At 43.3% G+C, this 17,276-nt stretch overlaps 1 protein-coding gene across 1 annotated transcript in view; it reads left to right on the top strand.

Annotated features, from left to right (window-relative positions):
- Window positions 1–2,485: 2,485 nt before the first annotated feature.
- Window positions 2,486–17,276, top strand: part of EFCAB8 (EF-hand calcium binding domain 8) — a 44,083-nt gene continuing 29,292 nt past the window's right edge. The window contains exons 1-11 of the mRNA XM_032762401.2: window positions 2,486–2,838; window positions 3,460–3,517; window positions 4,841–5,015; window positions 5,947–6,065; window positions 6,289–6,392; window positions 7,679–7,859; window positions 8,805–8,910; window positions 9,214–9,298; window positions 10,638–10,759; window positions 13,843–13,916; window positions 16,151–16,281. Coding sequence (XP_032618292.2) covers window positions 2,711–2,838; window positions 3,460–3,517; window positions 4,841–5,015; window positions 5,947–6,065; window positions 6,289–6,392; window positions 7,679–7,859; window positions 8,805–8,910; window positions 9,214–9,298; window positions 10,638–10,759; window positions 13,843–13,916; window positions 16,151–16,281 — 1,283 coding nt within the window. The 5' untranslated portion in view covers window positions 2,486–2,710. The remainder of the gene's footprint in view (window positions 2,839–3,459; window positions 3,518–4,840; window positions 5,016–5,946; window positions 6,066–6,288; window positions 6,393–7,678; window positions 7,860–8,804; window positions 8,911–9,213; window positions 9,299–10,637; window positions 10,760–13,842; window positions 13,917–16,150; window positions 16,282–17,276) is intronic.

The following is a 17,276-nucleotide window of genomic DNA, read 5'->3' as shown; positions in this document are numbered from 1 at the left end:
AATTTCTCAGCTTCCTTTACTATGGTGACACATTCCTATGAAAAGCCTTTGTTCTGTTGTTGGATTGGTTCAGAGCATACTTTGTCCTCCTGACATTCTAGCTTTCTTTTTATGGGCTTCATTTCCTGATTCTCAGTGGTGAATCTTGGTGATCTTCCTGCCCTGAGAGGGGGAAGCTTGATGTTAGTAGTTATCTGGTGATCCTACTGGTCTATTGACTTGTTAGCCCTTTGGTCTCACAGCTGGGCAGTTTTCCTTCCTAGTGTGTGTTGAAAACTTAGGATAAAACATTTACACAGACTAGTCTGCTTTAGGGGTTCATTCTTAAGAATGGTCTGACCCAGTATGGCCAATGGTCCATGTAGCCCATTATCCTGTCTTCTGACAGTGGCCAGTGCCAGATGCTTCACAGGGAATGAACAAAACATGGACATTCAATAGAGTGATCCATCCCCTATCACCCAGTCCCAGTTTCTGGCAAACAGGTTAGGGACATTATCCCTGTCCATCCTGGTTAATAGCCATTGACGGACCTATCCTCCATGAATTTGTTTTCTTTTTTAACCCTATTATAGTCTTGTCCTTCACAATATCCTCTAGCAAAGAGTTCCACAGGGTGACTGCATTGTGTGAAGAAATACTTCCTTTTGTTTGTTTTTTAAACCTACTGCTTATTAATTTCATTTGGTGACCCGTAGTTCTTGTTATGAGTGTTGTTTACTCATTCTCCACACCAGTCATGATTTTATTAGACCTCAATCTTATCCCCCCTTAGCTCTCTTTTCCAAGTTGAGAAGTCCCAGCCTTATTAATCTCTCCTCATTCCATACCCCTAATCATTTTTGTTGCTCTTTTCTGAACCTTTTCCAATTCCAATATATCTGCACACAGTATTCAAGATGTAGGTCTATCATGGATTTATATAGAGTCAATATGATCTTTTCTGTCTTATCTATCCCTTTTTTAATGATGCCCAACTTTCTGCTTGCCTTTTTGACTACTGCTCCACAGTGAGTGGATGTTTTCAGAAAACTATCCACAATGACTCCAAAATCTTCTCTTGAGTGGTAACAGCTAATTTAGACCCCATCATTTTATATGTATGGTTGAGATTGTTTTCCAATGTATGTTCTTTGCACCTATCAACTTTGAATTTCATCTGGTGTTTTGTTGCCAAGTCACTCAGTTTCATGAGATCCCTTTGTAACTCTTTGCAGTCAGCAACTACTCAAGTAGTATGGTATCATCTGTAAACTTTGCCACCTTACTCTTTACCTCCTTTCCCAGATCATGTATGAATGTGTTGAACAGTATATTCTCCAGTTGGAATGGGTGAAGACCTTGGTATTTGGTGGTTGGAGCTGGAGAGTAGGGTATGTGTGATGTCCTCAATAGCAATACCTACCAAAAATTGGAGCGAGCCTGGGTAAAACCTATAGCTTTCATATTAGACAAGGGAAAGGGAGCTTTAAAACTCATTTTGGAAACCCCTACTTCACTCAAATAGCTGAATTAATAATTGGAAGAAAAAAATCATTTGTGAAAAGGATGTGGGTGTTGAATCTTTATCTAGAGGCTAAGAACTTCCAAGGCACAAGTCGGCGTTGTCCGAGAAAGGCTTCAACCCAAACAGGTACAAAGCTAAATATTGATATTACTAAGGTGAAGGGAAAAAACCTTTGTTTAAGGTTGAAGCAGCAACCTTATTTCTACACGGTATAGAAGTAAAATATTGGCACAAACCCATTCTTTGGCCTGGAGGCCATAGTGATGTGATCTGGAAGACACTGGTGTTTGTCAGAACACATGCTTGTCTCTTTAAAGCAAATTTTTCTCAGTCATTTAGTAAGCTTGGCTAGTTTTCAAACAGCAGCCTTTTAAAAATCTGTGGCTGATGTGTCAGGAAATGTAGAAAACAGGAACTGAGGGTGCTTTTTCTGAGGTCTGCAAGAAATTTCAGCAAGGCCCGGGAAGAGTGATGTGCTTTTGCAAAGTAGCTTCATAAACTGGTTGCCTCTTAATCTTCCAGGAGCTCTCTGAATCTACTGTTGTTCTAATGGGAGCTACAGGAACAGTTATCCAGGAAGCTTTAAATAATGTGGGATTACATTCACATACGTCTCAATATAACCACAACTTCATGATTCAATATTTTATATCAAATAAACAAGCAGCAGGTTGGCCTGAAATGGAGGGACAATTGAGGTGAGATCATCTTGACAAATCTAAATACAAACCTTATTTCAGCTTGGCTTTATCAATCATCCCGTCACTTGGAGGTGAGGGGTGGGTTTAATGAGACAGACCTGTGGGAGTCCTGACTCTGGATCTGTTGCAGAGACTGCTTTCCTATCAGCCCTTGAAAGGGGCAGGAAAAGGAAAGGTTTCTAGCCATAAATCCCTGGAAATGTTCCTCTCTTGTGTTCTATGGATCTTTTGTAGAGCCCCTGCCTGAAGTCATCTCTGGTGTGAACGTGCACATGTGTGCGCTCCTTATGGAGCAATTGAAAAGGAATTCCCTCTCACCACCCAGCTGCTCTGAGAGAGAGGGATAGAAATGAGCTGCTTGGTGGCTTCTTGGCATGGAGACCTCCATCTAGTCTTTCTAAGGAAGAGAACCCCTTCCAACAGAGACTGGGGAAAGCAGTCTGCCTGAAGTTCTGTGGATGAAGTCACAAATCCAAAGGTGACATCATAGTTGAGTCTGTTGATGGTCTTGGGTGAAGTCGCAAGTGGATACACAGCAGGAACAGGGAGAATGTCTACCTCTGAAAAGCTGAGCAGCTCTTTGATAGGCTCAGAGACTCATAGGATCAGTATTCATCCCTCTGTGGCATGGTGAGTGATGAAAGACACAACACCCAAGGAATTTTCCTTTCCACAATACCTAGTTAATTTATTGCTGCTTCTCTGAGCCACCCTGCAGTATAGTAACCTCTTCTCTTAATTCATCCTTCCTCCTTGCTAGGATGAGGTAGTGAGTTAGTGTGTAAGTGCATTGAAATTCTCTAATTTCCCCATCTGTAAAATGGGAATAAAAATGTCCCTACCTTCTTTGGGCATTGTAAGGGTTAATTAAAACTGGTAAAACAATAAGGGCCTGCATATGCAGCTCCAATTGACTAGCTGCATAGGTCAGAAAATCAGCCTTAAATGACTTCAGTTCAAGGTGCTTAGCACCTCTCATGATCAAAGCCTTCCATAGCTTACCAGGATGTGAGTTCAGGATTACATAGCTCTGCAGTAAGAACTAATGACATCATAGTACCTAAGGCAGTACAGAGAGTGTCATCTCCTACTTCAGGTTACACTAATTTATGCTGGATTTACTTTAATACAAATATTAATACCTGAATAGTCATTTTAAGGATTGAAAGACTTGCAGCCTTATTAATGATTACAATCTCTCTCACACCCCCAAAGCAAATAAAGTGACATTTTATCTATTTAAAATTTTAGGGTAGACAACGATTCTGAAGATGAAGGAAGCTTTAAACAGAATCAAATGGGGCAAAAGGTAAATGAGCAGTAATGGTATTGATGGACACAGTGTTATATGAAAAAGGGCTGTTATCAGATGTTTCTAAAATACAAATGGAGCAGGACTGATGTGGTGGTCTTATTTTCTTAACTGTACACATCCATATTTTGGAAGGTTAAATCATACAATATCAAGGCTGGAAGGGACCTTAGGAGGTCATGCAGTCCAACCCCCTGCTCAAAGGGGGACCAATCCCCAGACAGACTTTTAGCCCCAGTTCCCTAAATGACCCCCCTCAAGGATTGAACTCACAACCCTGGGTTTTGCAGGCCAATGCTCAAACCACTGAGGTATACCTCTCACCAAATGATAGGTTTGCTTCTCTCAAGTACAGTATTTGGTGGCCCCTTTAATACCTGCATCCAGCTATATTTTTTTCTCAGATTTAAATGACTTTAAGAACTGCTAGTCATGTTTTAAATTTTTTTTTTTAAAGCAAGCTTTAATGGTTATACCTTTACCTTAAGGTATCAGGTGGGCAAGGAAAATATTTTGTTTTAAAGTTGAAACTTACCGCAGTGCTTCCTGCTTCGAAACCCCAGTGTGCCAAGTTCATCCTGGCTTTGGGGCTAAACTCTGTGCAGTTGCTGAGCGGGTGCAGGAAATGTTGGCTTTATGCTCATTTTGCGCCTTTCCTATCCTGGACCAGCGAAGGGCCTATTCAGCTTGCAGCACAGATTGAAACAGCCTGAGTGCTGTGCTGATTTGCACTCAGCTTGCCTGTGACAAATGGGCCAGCGTAGCAACTGGGAACAGACGGATCTTAGCCATGCCTGCCTGTTTCTGGGATTGCCTTTGCCATGCCCCTTGTGCCAGGGTCTCCTGCAGAGGATGGCAGAGAGCTAGCTATGCCAGCTGTACCCCAGCCAGCGAAGCCCTCTATGGAAAATACTTGCTTAGTGGCTGCTATAAATTGGATCCTGTATTTCTTAAGTGATTTAAAATTAACGATATGGTAGTAATGAAATGGGGCTTAAGTGAGTTGTGGTGCATAAGACCTTGTGTGGGGTCTTTGCACTGTCATTGATTTACCCCTGTTGAAGTCCATGAGGTTACCATCAATAGTGAGGACTACTTCCATGAACAAGAGTTTCCAGAACTGGACCTTCAGTTTCTAAGGGCTTTTGGGCAGGGGCCGTTTCTCTGCTTATCTGTACATGTTCTATAAGGTTATTGCTTATAAGATATTTACTATCTTCCTGCTCTTGCCCCATTTATGTAAGACATGAGTAAAGAGGGCTCTCTTGGGTGTAATAAAAGCTCTGCACATGCTGTTCTTGATTCTAACTGTTTTTTCAGATCACTGGACTTCTGAGCAAATCTGTCTCGAACTGCTCGTCTCCCAAACAGATACTGAGTTTCCCAGAATCCACTGATACCTCCCGTGCACAGCAAGTTGAGGACAAGATCAATTATGAGCACTTGCAAAAATTGGAGCGATTGTTCCGGGAAGCTGACTTAGACAAGGGTGGAGGTGATAATGCAGCATTTCCCAAAGCATTTCAGTTTCTGGATAACTCTGCTCTTTTGGTCACTTTTTTAGTTTCATAGCTATCTCTGTTGCTGTTAAGAAGCATGCAGTCTACACATCAGCATCCATCAGAATTAGCCCCTTCAGGCATCATCAGTTACTTGAGACCTGCTTTTTTCCACTGAAGAGATCTCCAGCTTACCTCTCACAGCAAGTCTATATCACCCATTCTTTGTGATAGCTTTGGGTTTCTGTATGGTGAAGCAGACACAGATTTCCTCTTCCTCAGTTGTTAGATGTAGGTTTGTTGTCCCATAGTTCTATGGTACAGAAATCAAACTTAATATTCAGGAAGTCAAGAGAACAAATGTACCAATCTCTAATTAGGTTTAGTTTAAACAGGGTAAAATCACATATTGCAATAATGACACTAACACTTCCACAGCATCTTCCAGCTGAAAATTTTGACTTTCTTTATGAGCATAAGTTAAGCCTCGCATTCCTTCAAGTTCTGACTCAGGTTTAGACACTTAAGGAAAATCTTAGTTAGGGGCCCCTATTCAAAAATCTGTTTGTCGAGGACCAGACTTTCAAAGAAGTTCTGCACTTATTAGGTGCCTACCAGTGTTCGCAACTACTGCAGATTTGCATGCAGATTGGGAACTTGCATATGTAAACAGCTGATTTATAAGCATTTGCACACATCGATGCGTTACTTACACAGTTGCAATAAACTGTATGAGCAAATTTGATACCCAAATGTGTGCGTTTTTGTATGCACAAATTGTTGAGAAATCTGCCCCCATTTGTTTTTTTGGGGGAATTGCTTTTGATGTTTATTGCCATTTTGATGTGCTCTGTGCAGTCTATTTTTTCAGTAGATATAATTATCTGGAAAAGTTTAGGGCTGAATATACTGTGCTTCTTCTCCCAGGGCTGGATATTAAGGAGTTCCACAAGGCAATGAAGAAGATAATGGACAATATTACTGAAGAAGATATTGATATCATATTTATGAAAATTGACACTGATTGTGATGGCTCCGTGGGCTGGGTAATACTGTGCTCTAATCAAAGAGAATGGTGGTTGTGTAGCAGTTGCAAAAATGTCCTGATTTTTATTTACTTTGGTTTAATGTTGGGGGAAGATAGTGTTTCCTGCTATTCCTGTTATCTTTGCCATAGTTCGTGCTGTATCTGTCAGCACCATAGAACTTGAGATAATTAATTCTGCTCTCCTTTTTATACTGTGCTAATGAAATTGTTCTCTCTCACAGGAAGAATATCTGAACTATATATTGCGAGAGTACAGAGGAAAGGATGACATGCTGAAAAGCAAATCTCCTCTGCAATTTCAGACACCCGTGAAAATCATTCCAGTGTAAGCTCTTACTGTCTGAAGAGGAGTGATCCACATTAAAGCTGCTTGTATTAGTCTTCCAGTTTAGTGTGTTCTTGTGACATCCTAGCTGCGAAAAATTTCTTTTTTTAAAATCAGGTATTTAACAGCAAATGGCAAACATGTGCCTCTTCCCATATGAAATTGGCTTAATAAACTAGCCTCTAATCATTTAAGGAACAACCTCTATTAAAGATTATAGCCTAGGTGAAATGGCTGCTTGAGATGAATTCCCGTCAGTATTAATCAGTCTCAGTAGGATATTGTGAGTATAACTAGGGACGCATTAGATTATTGCTGTTATAGCAACAAACCTGAACATGAGAAACGACAACACTCCCTTCTCTGGGGGTCACTTAAAAGTGAGGTGTTGCCTCTTTCTCAGACCTGCCAGTGTGATACCACTTGGGGTTGATGCTATGATGAATACCTGAGAGCGAGTGTGGTGAAATATGGCGAACTTCTCTTGCACACTTGCTTCTGACTCAATTTTGTTTGAACTCAAATCCTCTCTAGCCCATCCAAAACTCTCTCCCCAGCCAATGTGTCCGCTTTCCTTCCTACCTGGATAGAGCCTGGGAATAGATGAGCTTTACAGCATGAACCGAAGGCAAGCAAATTCTGCGACTGGGGAAGCATGCTCCAGAGCCATGGAAACTCTGGGCTGACTTCAGTTTCTAGGGTGTTAAATAACGGGACAGGTGTTGTCCAGGCCTCTCAGAAATGGGTGCACTGTAAATACTTCAGTCGTAGTGTCTCTTCTGATCTTAAACCTGTGATCATCTAGTCTGTCCTGTGTAATACAGGGGGTTTCAAGTTGCATGCAAAGGCTCGGCCCATCTGCACTAAGAGTTTTGTGGCTAGCTTAAAAAAAACATCCCACGTGATGTGTCTGGGTTTCAACTTCTTGCCACGCATGCCAGTCCCTCCCACAGGTCTTTTCTCCTCTGTATGTGCTGTAATGTATCTTTGTGCTAAGGGGTTGGAAACATCACAGCATGGACACCAGCCACCTTATAGTGTGAAAATCTCCTTCCCACTCCCACCACTTTGCCTTGTATCTCTTGCCCTGGGTGAGGCTCAGACTTACTTAACTCGCATCAAAAACTCCTGAGCTCAGGGGCCTGAGGTTCTAAATTCTGCTAAGTGCTTTCAGTCCCCGTGTTTCCTCCCTGCTCTATTCCTGCCCTTTTACAGGCCCACCTTACCCTTCTGCTTCCTGACTGTTCTGCTCCATTTCTCCTATCTCACTCCTTCCCCTTGCTCAGGATCCAAGGCCAGGAAATCATCAAGGTGCAGTTTTTCCCAAGCCAGGGCCGGGCAACGGACAGGAATGAAAAGGCCAAGAAAAGTAGTGATTGGAATCTGACAGGGCGATTCCTGACAGTCAGCAGGGATGGAATCTTACTCTACTGGAGTGACACCTTCAAACTGCTCCGCACTGTCCAGGTACATAGCTCATGAACCTGATCGAAATGAAGGGCTAGATTCTCTCTAATCTACACAATGAAGGGATCTCAACCTTTTCCAGACCATGACATCCTCCCATTTAGCCATCTAGAAATGGGGTCGATGTGGCTTCCCTGGGAGTCTCAACCCATGCCCTCGTGGAGCTTGTATTCACAGTGCAGATGTCTCCTTTGCATATGTAGTGCTCATTCTGCATGGGCGACATCCCATTGCCATGAGTGGCAATTCCACAAGTGTGGATGCACCACAGAGCCCCCCCACTGCAGATGAGACCCACTGCATGGCTCAGAGGGGAGAGTTTTGCCCATCATATGAAGTATTTCTACATCACCAAATCACTTTAGTCAGTGGGGAGGCAGTGCTGTGCTACACTGGACAGTGCTAGCGCAGTGGGTGGAGTCAAAGCCTTCTCTTCTGGATTGCCAGCACTCTCAGAAAACCTAATATTGAGGGTATATAAGGGGAAAATGTACCGTTTCTTATGGAAGGGATATTGTGCACTAATTTCCCTGGAGAATGTCTTTAAACAGAAGCACCTGGTGTCAGCTCAAGTTTTGATCTATCTGCTAAGTTTTCTCTTCTTATAAACTGAACATAAGATAATGAATGAAGGCTGAGCACAATAGGAGAAGACCAATTAGACCCTTGAATCACTGCATCTTTCTACCATTTCAGCAGTAAAACTCTTCCTATTTAAAAATAAGTGCTGGTCTGGAGCTCTCATTCAGGGTGGAAAATACCAGAGCTGCTGCTAACTTAGGGGTAAATTCTCCTCGGCTCAGACAGTGAGCCCAAGGCTTATTCATTGCTTACATCTTGCTTAAGCCTAGTGCACGGTAGTGCTTTATTATGTGAGCTTTGAGTGGGATTTGCAACTACTTTGGGGTTACTTGATTTTTCAATATATGTTTCCTCTTTGTGTAGCTTGACCAGTCTGGACGACGGCCCAGTCAGCAGATGTGGGTCACTGACATGGTGTGTCTGTCTAATATCAACCTGTTGGCGATAGCATCTACTGATCAGATTATAGGTAAATAGAGACAAATCATTCCCCATTGGGAAGATCTGGTCCCTAACCTGCACCACTGATGTTAATAGAAGCCTTGCCATTGACTGAAGTGAGCATGAGGTCTGCTACGTATGGATGTAGTAGCGTCAGTCAGTTGAATACCTGTTCAGCAACAGGCATGTTTGCATGGCAGAATGTCTAAATAAACACACATGCATGTGACAGGTTCAAAAGATCTATCTTTGCATGAACACCAAACATCAAGATGTTGATGCTAATGTTGAGATTCAAGGGATTTCTTTTTTTTTTTTTTCTGTTGCACAGAATTCTTTGATATCAGTGGCAACAAATGTGACAGGCTCTTTTCCCTTGTTGAGCTTGACAGCTGTGTTACGGCCTTGGATTACTGGTAGGTTACCTGTTTCTCCCAAGAGGCTATTATCGATTCTAAAATATATAGATACTCGCATCACAGACCCATGGCTCCTCAGCTGTGCAGAGTACTTGAGAAATGAGTAACCCTTATATTGTAATGAACTGGGGGATGTTCATGTGCACAGATCTCTCTCCGTCCGGTAGAGGGTAACTGCTCACTGAATCACAGCCCCTGTACTCGCTAACACTTACAGGCCATGGATCCGTGCTCTTTGGAGTAGAAGAGATCTGAGTTCTATATCTACTGCTGCTGTGATGCTCTGAGTGGCCACCGTATATATTGTAGAGACAATGGCAAATTGTGAGACGCCACAGATTTGTCATCTACATTCTTTTACTTTACATAGTGAGACTCTCTCCTTTTCTATTTTCTTACTAAATAGTGTAGTGACAGGAGTTTAGGGATGTTCAACCCTATCCTTTTGGTTTTTTACATACACTTTTTTCAACTGCACATGAATCTTTTTAAAAACAAGAATGTGTTTTGCAAGGGGCATATGTTTTATGCAGCTCCTCCAGTAGGCCTGACACTTCTGTGTCCCTCCAAGGACTCCCAGAGGACTCAATGTCACTGTCTCTGGTGTACTGCTTGTGCTGTCATGTAAGTCCAGGGGACAGTGAATATCATGGACAGAGAATTATTCTTGAATGTTTTTCTTTTAGTTGCTCAAGGGATTTCAATGAGCATTGGAGTCTACCAAAAACATGGCCAAGTGCAAAATCTATTGAATTCTCCTTTTTCCCCATATTTGGGTTGCCTGGGTGTAGTGTTATCACTGGATAACTGCTGGAGTCTGTTTTAGGATATGTATTCTTAAAACTTTGTCAAGGGGGCTGAGTTTGGGATGGTCACTTTTATTAATTCAAATTCATGCTTATAATAAATAAATACTATTGTATTTGAATTGCAGCTGTGTATAACAGAGCAACATTTCAGCTTTCAGATACTACCTAGAAAAAAATTTCAGCCAATCTTAAAAAAAAAAAAAGCTGCTGCCAGAGAGATGACAGGCCCTCCTTCCTACATCCGTCTTGTGCCCAGTGCATGGCTATGGTATTTAGGTGTTTTCTTTCCAAAGATGAGTTCTCAAATAGGCTCTTCAGATCCTGTCTATGCATGCTTATATTGGAACTTAGGTGCATAAAATGGGTGTCTCTGAGCCAATTGGAGCACAAATGTTCAGTTAAGCTGGCCCTGTTTGAAAACTGGGTTTTCTATTTGTGATGCCCACTAGTGTTCTAGTGTAATACTTGCCTGAAATGGCAATGTACATGGGGTCTGATCTGTTTTCTTTCCTTTCTCCCTGAGTCAGGACAGATGGGTACAAAGGAGTGTTTTGTGTTGGTGATGTGAAAGGAAACATTCTGATCTTCACCTCACTGGATGTTGTAGCAAATGGGATCTTCAACGTCCGTCACTATATAACTAAGCCAGGTACAGATATGTTGTCCAAGCATAGCTATAATCACATGTTCTCCTGTCTGGTATTACTGGAGAGAGGAGCGAGGACTGAGCATTTATCTGAATTGCCCTTCCTGGAGGAAGAGCAAGTGTTACCCATTTTACAAACACAGAGGTATTATGAAACTGACTTTGAGATTTTATTGACTCCAGAGAGCTTCACCCCTCTGAAAATGGCACCCTCCATGACTCATCCGAAGTCTCACAGGGTTGGGGTAGAATCCAGGAGTGCTGGCCCTCAGGTCTCTGCTTGCTCCTTAACCATCCTGATTCCCTAAGCAAGGCTAGATCCAAAGCACCTTGGTTTTAGTTTTGAAAAAACAAACTCTGTTTCAGGTTTTGCAAAACCAGAATCAATCTGTTCCTTGGTGTCTGTCCTGATGCACCACTTTTTCTAATCTCTAGGTAATTGTGTATGATTACTGTTAAGATCATAAAATCATAGGACTGGAAGGGACCTTGAGAGGTCATCTAGTCTAGTCTCCTGTACTCATGGTAGCTTTAAGTATTATCTAGACCATCCCTGACAGGTGTATGTCCAACCTGCTCTTAAAAATCCACAATGATGAAATTCCACAAACTCCTAGGCAATTTATTCTAGTGCTTAACTACCCTGACAGGAAATTTTCCAAAATGTCCAACCTAAACTTCCCTTGCTGCAATTTAAGCCCAATCTTCCTGTCCTATCCTCAGAGGTTAAGAAAAATATTTTTTCTCCCTCCTCCTCATAACCTTTTATGTACTTCAGCTGTTATCATGTCCCCTCTGTCTTCTCTTTTCTAGACTAAACAAACCCAGTATTTTCAATCTTCCCTCATAGGTCATGTTTTCTAGATATTTACTCATTTTTGTCGCTCTTCTCTGGATTCTCTCCAGTTTGTCCACATCTTTCCTGAAATGTGGCATCCAGAACTGGACACCATAATACTCCAGTTGAGACCTAATCAGCGCAGAGTAGAGCGGAAGAATGACTTCTCATGTCTTGCTTACAGTACTCCTGCTAATACATCCCAGAATTATGTTCTCTTTTTTTGCAACAGCGTTACACTGTTGACTCATATTTAGCTTGCGGTCCACTATAATAATTCTTCCTAGGCAGTCATTTCCCATTTTGTATGTGTGCAATCTATTGTTCCTTCCTAAGTGGAATACTTTGCATTTGTCCTCATTGAATTTCATCCTATTTACTTCAGACAGTTTCTCCAGTTTGTCCAGATCATTGTCCTATCCTCCAAAGCACTTGCAACCCCTCCCAGCTTGGTATCATCTGCAAACTTTATTGGTGTACTCTCTATGCCATTATCTAAATCATTGATGAAGATATTGAACAGAACCGGACCTAGAACTGATCCCTGTGGGATCCCACTGGTTATGCCCTTCCAGAATGACTGTGAACAACTAATTACTCTCTGGGAATGGTTTGCAACCAGTTTTGCACCCACCTTATAGTAGCTCCATCTAGGTTGATTTCTCTAGTTTGTTTATGAGAAGGTCATGCGAGACAATATCAGAAGCTTTACTAAAGTTAAGATATATCACGTCTACCACTTCCCCCCGTCCACAAGGTTTGTTACCCTGTCAAAGAAGGCTGTCAGGTTGGTTTGACACGATTTGTTTTTGACAAATCCATGCTGTTACTTATCACCTTATTATCTTCTAGATGTTTGCAAATTGATTGCTTCATTATTTCCTCCATTATCTTTTTGGATGCCAAAGTTAAGCTGACTGGTCTGTAATTCCCCAGGTTGTCCTTATTTCCCTTTTTATAGCTGGGCACTAGATTTGCCCTTTTCCAGTCGTCTGGAATGTCTCCCGTCGTCCACGACTTTCCAAAGATAATTGCTAATGGCTCAGATATCTCATCAGTCGGCATCTTGAGTATTCTAGGGTGCATTTCATAGTAATAATATTCTATTCCTGAAGACATCTAATTTGTCAAAGAAATTTTTAACTTGTTCTTTCCCTATTTTAGTCTCTTCTGATCCTACCTCATTTTCACTGGTATTCACAATGTTAGACATCCAGTCGCCACCAACCTTCTTGATGAAAACTGAAACAAAAGTCATTAAGCACCTCTGCCATTTCCCCATTTTCTGTTATTTTTTCCCCCTCACTGAGTAATGGGCCTACGCTGTTCTTGCTCTTCCTCTTCTAATGTATTTGTAGAATGTTTTCTTTTTCCTTTTTTATGTCTCTAGCTAGTTTGATCTTGTTTTGTGCCTTGGCCTTTCTAATTTTGTCCTTACATACTTGTTGTTTGTTTATATCCATCCTTTATAATTTGACTTAGTTTCCACTTTTTGTTGGACTCTTGATTTTTAGATCATTGAAGATCACCTGGTTAAGCCAGGGTGGTCTCTTGCCATACTTCCATGACCCAGCCTCCTTCCCCACTACCACGGAGGCCATTTATACCTGGATTCTGCAGTGGGGAAGGAACTGAGGGTGGAGCAGGCCCTTATGCCTTTGATAAGGGAGCATGAAGACACTTAGGCACATGTGGCCCCAGTGAATGCTGCTGGCCAAAAGACTGATCTCAAGCATGTGGGCATATGTGCTCCAAGAGCGGAATGTATATAGATGACACATCTCAGAGGGCCAGTTACAGTAACATAAGTAACTTTTCTTTTTTGTCCATCTTTGTTTGATACACAAGTGGGGTCAAATTGGAACCATTTCTCTGAACATTTGTGAACTTTGAGGGGTTGGGTAAAATGCGACCTGGATCCAAATCCTCATCTTTTATCTCATATCCTGTTTGAATGCATTTGCTAATATTTCTCCTAAGCCTAGATTGTAGCTAACAATTTAAAGCTTTTAGTGCCATGCTTGTGTCTCGACATTTAAGGTGGATCCATGAAAATACCATGTAATCCTTCCAGGTGTTAATGAATGTCCTTTGTGACGAGCTATTCTGCACACTATATATCCTAGGTCATGCATGGGGTTAGGCTACTTTTATTGCCTTAGGTGCACTTCAGCACAATTAAAATAACTTCTTTTGAGAAATGTGGCAAGTGTTGGGTCAGGATTAATATATGGCTTTTCTCCCTCAGGTGTCTTAGCCAGAATACCAGTACATCTTCTCCTGAAAGGAAAGGCCAGTCTATACAGAAATTTCCGAGTGCCTGTGAGTTTCTCTGTCTAAAGTTACATTTTGAGACAAACCCCACTTTTCCTTAGATTCCTGTTGCTCCCCTATCCTGAAGAAAGTTGGGGAAAGTTGGTATTTATTAAATTACAAACTAAAATACTCAAAAGCAATTATGTACAATGTCTATCAGAGTTGTCTCTTTCCCATAGCCTCTGTATGTTGTTCGCTGCCTTAATCTGTAAGCTCTTTGGGGCAGAGGCCTCATCTACTTGTGTGTGTGCAGCACCTGGCACAGTGGGGTTTCTGAGCACTGCCATAATACAAATATTACTAATAACAGGTCTGTGGGATGCTCATTGCTCTCATTCCTTCCGTAGTCTTACATAAAAAGGCAAAGTGTACTTTACTGCTGATGCTCATAGACCAAGACTTGTGGCCTTTCAGAGTCTGTCTACACTGAGTAGCAGCTCACAGTGGTGAGTCTCAGAGACCAGGTCAACCGAATCTGGCTTGCCAGGTTTTCCCTATTGCATTAAAAATGGCTGTATAAACGTTGCAGCTTGGGCTGGAGCTTGGACTCTTTAGCCTAAGGAAGGGGGTGGGCTTCAGAGCCTGAACTCCTACACAGCTATTCTTAGTGCTGTAGTGCAAGTTTTGTGAGTCTGAATCTGTAGAGCTGGGTTCTAGGACTTGCTGCCACTCCCTGTGTAGACACACCTTCAGGGATGGAGTATGGGCTGCAGAGTGCCACGAGGGGCTGCACTGTTTACACATCCCAAAGGCAGGTTCTGCAACCCAAAATGACTTACCGTGGGTTGTTTGTATCATTCCATCAGTCAGACATTCACGATCTTGCAGCTCAGCAAGCAGCCAATTCAGACCATTCTGGATGGCTGTCGTGTGGTCGTGGGTGTCTCCCCATCAGTCACTGTAATGCTCCTAGAGTGGCTCTGTTCGGGGGAATTAGCCAACAGTTAATAGGTCCTGAGGCAGCAGTTGGGGCTGGTAGCCCTGACATTCAGCCAGAGCCAGGCAGCACATAGTTAATGGGTCTGGCCTGCAGTCAGGCATGGTAGTGGCACATCTCTAGGCCTGGCACCTTCAATCAGCACAGGGTCGTAATCAGTGAAAGGGCTCTGGCCTGCTGTCAGGCAGAGCAACTCAGCAGTCTAGGGAAAGATTAGCTCTCTGCTGGGAGAGTCAGCAAAATCATCTAGCATCCTAGCTCGGGTGGGTGTCAGACCAATGCAGGCCGCTTGGCCTAAAGGTGGGGAGGCTGCCACCCTGATGGTGGCGTGGCAAGGGGTAGAAGGACACAGGCCCACCCACTCCACTGCATCCCAGCCCAGGGCCCTAACAGTGGAGGAGTGGTCCGCCATTGGGTCTGCAGGGAAATCTGTCCACAACACGCTGACCAGCTTGCAGTCAGTCACACAGCTGAACACTATACAGCTTCCCCTGGCTCCTTCTTACCCTCCCAGTCCAGGGGTACCTGGGTTCTGGGGTCATCGTTCGCCTCGCTGAGGTAGACAGCTAGTGGCAGCCCCAACAGCTTCTCAGTGTCCCCGGTGTCTGGCAGCTGCTCCAGGACTCTGGCAGTATGGCAGTCGGGCTTCAGCAGCGGGGGAGACGTCCTGCTCCTCCGGCAGCTCTTCCCCAACTGAGCTGGAGGGCCAGCCTTTTATAGTTCTGGTTCCTATCCCGCCCCCGCGGGTGTCCCGGTTCTGCTCACCATGGGGCAGTTGTGGGTTTCTCCCTGTCAATCAGAGGGGGAGACCACATCCGCTCGGTACAATGGCTAATGCACATTCAAAGCCCCACTGCTTCCTGGGTCCGAGAAGAGCCTTGTCTATAAGAATCCCTTTGGTCTGAACCCTCTCAATCCCCAAGTCTAAGTCATGACCCTCTTCTCATTTCTTGATGTGCATAATGAACCATCTCCTCTTAATTCAAAACTGCACTCATCCAATCAAATACTATGCCCTTCCCCTTTCGGGGTCCTGCTGTGTGCGTCACCCTAATGTTTCTCTTCTCCCTCTTTCTGCTGCCTCTGCTCCTTGTCCCACTTTTCCTGTGTTTATTGTTCCTCAGCTTCACATTTCACTCTGTTTTTTGCTGGCGTTTTTCTGTCTTCTTCAAACTGTACATGAACCCAGGCATGTTGGAATGGGAGTGGCACTACTGAGCCCCCACTGATGAGGAATGAGCTCCTTGTGCTGTTGTTTATGACCTGCAGTGTTATTAAGCAAAGTCTTTCCTCTCTCTTCCAGGCTCTCCATGGGGACTGGTGCCACCAGATAAAATTCATTCCTCAGCTCAATCTTGTTGCCTCCTGCTCAGCAGCTGATAAGAGAGCCATGGTGCTTACTTCACTTCCACTACATACCATGGGTAAACCCCAGTAAGACAGGTCTCTTTGTCTGTTCTGTAAATTATCCATCACACAATGGTAGCAGGCAATGTTACAATTCTCTTAAAATTCCGTTTCCTCCAGGAAAATCCTGTTGGGACTCAAATTTCAGGCAGGGCACAGGAAACCTAAATTACAGAAAGTGGGTAAAGGGGCCCATAATTGACACTACTCGGTGGCCTGTAAATAGATGAAGTTTCCAACAGACTTTTCAGGCTGTAAGTACAGTAATTTCTGGGGCCTCTGGGCAGTGGGAAAATTGCTGGACACGGAACAGTTTCTTGAGGAAAATTTCAGAGAAGATGGGAAGACACTGTTCCAGCTCTATTATGTCGTCTGTAGAGATGGACCTGACCTGAGAAGTCTAGCCTAGACCCAGATGTCTCCAGAGCTGATGGGCTGAAGGGTTTGGTTTGACCTATCATAGAGCAAAGGTCTAGCTGGGAAGTCCCAATCTTGGTCCAAAGTTCCCTAGCAGCTGTGGGATTTTGAATCTAAATTTTGGTTGGGTTGGATTTCTTCTTAATGTCCTGTAACCCTCATGTGCTGCATGGAAAGCTTACTCCACAGGAAAAGTGAACAAACAAATGCAAGTCTCTTAAACATATTTCTTTTTAGCTAAAAAGAAATTATTATTAGATTTGCTGAAGTGGAAAATAAGCAAAATGCAGCTGCAATGGTGTCTGACTTCCTGTTTTTTCACCCTTCCTGTCTTCAAGAGGCAAGGCAAGGTGAAGTGGGGCTTCAGTGTAGCGAAGCTTAGGAACAGCCTTCTGGTCCGTTTTCTGGGTGTGGATGCCCATCCTGCTGTTGCTGCTCCTGGTCTGCTGGGCCCGAGAGTGCCGTGCTTGTTTGTAGGCAGTGGTGCTGAACCCGAGTGTTGCCAGAGCTGAGCAGCACAAGTAGGACTCTGTGTTGTGAGGAGGAGCAGGTGGCAATAGGGCAGGCTCAGCGGGTTGTGGGGGGAATGGGCAGGTGAATGTAAG

This window comes from Chelonoidis abingdonii, chromosome 14, assembly GCF_003597395.2.
Source record: "Chelonoidis abingdonii isolate Lonesome George chromosome 14, CheloAbing_2.0, whole genome shotgun sequence".
NCBI classification, from domain to species: domain Eukaryota; kingdom Metazoa; phylum Chordata; order Testudines; family Testudinidae; genus Chelonoidis; species Chelonoidis abingdonii.
This window is presented reverse-complemented; position numbering and strand designations above follow the sequence as displayed.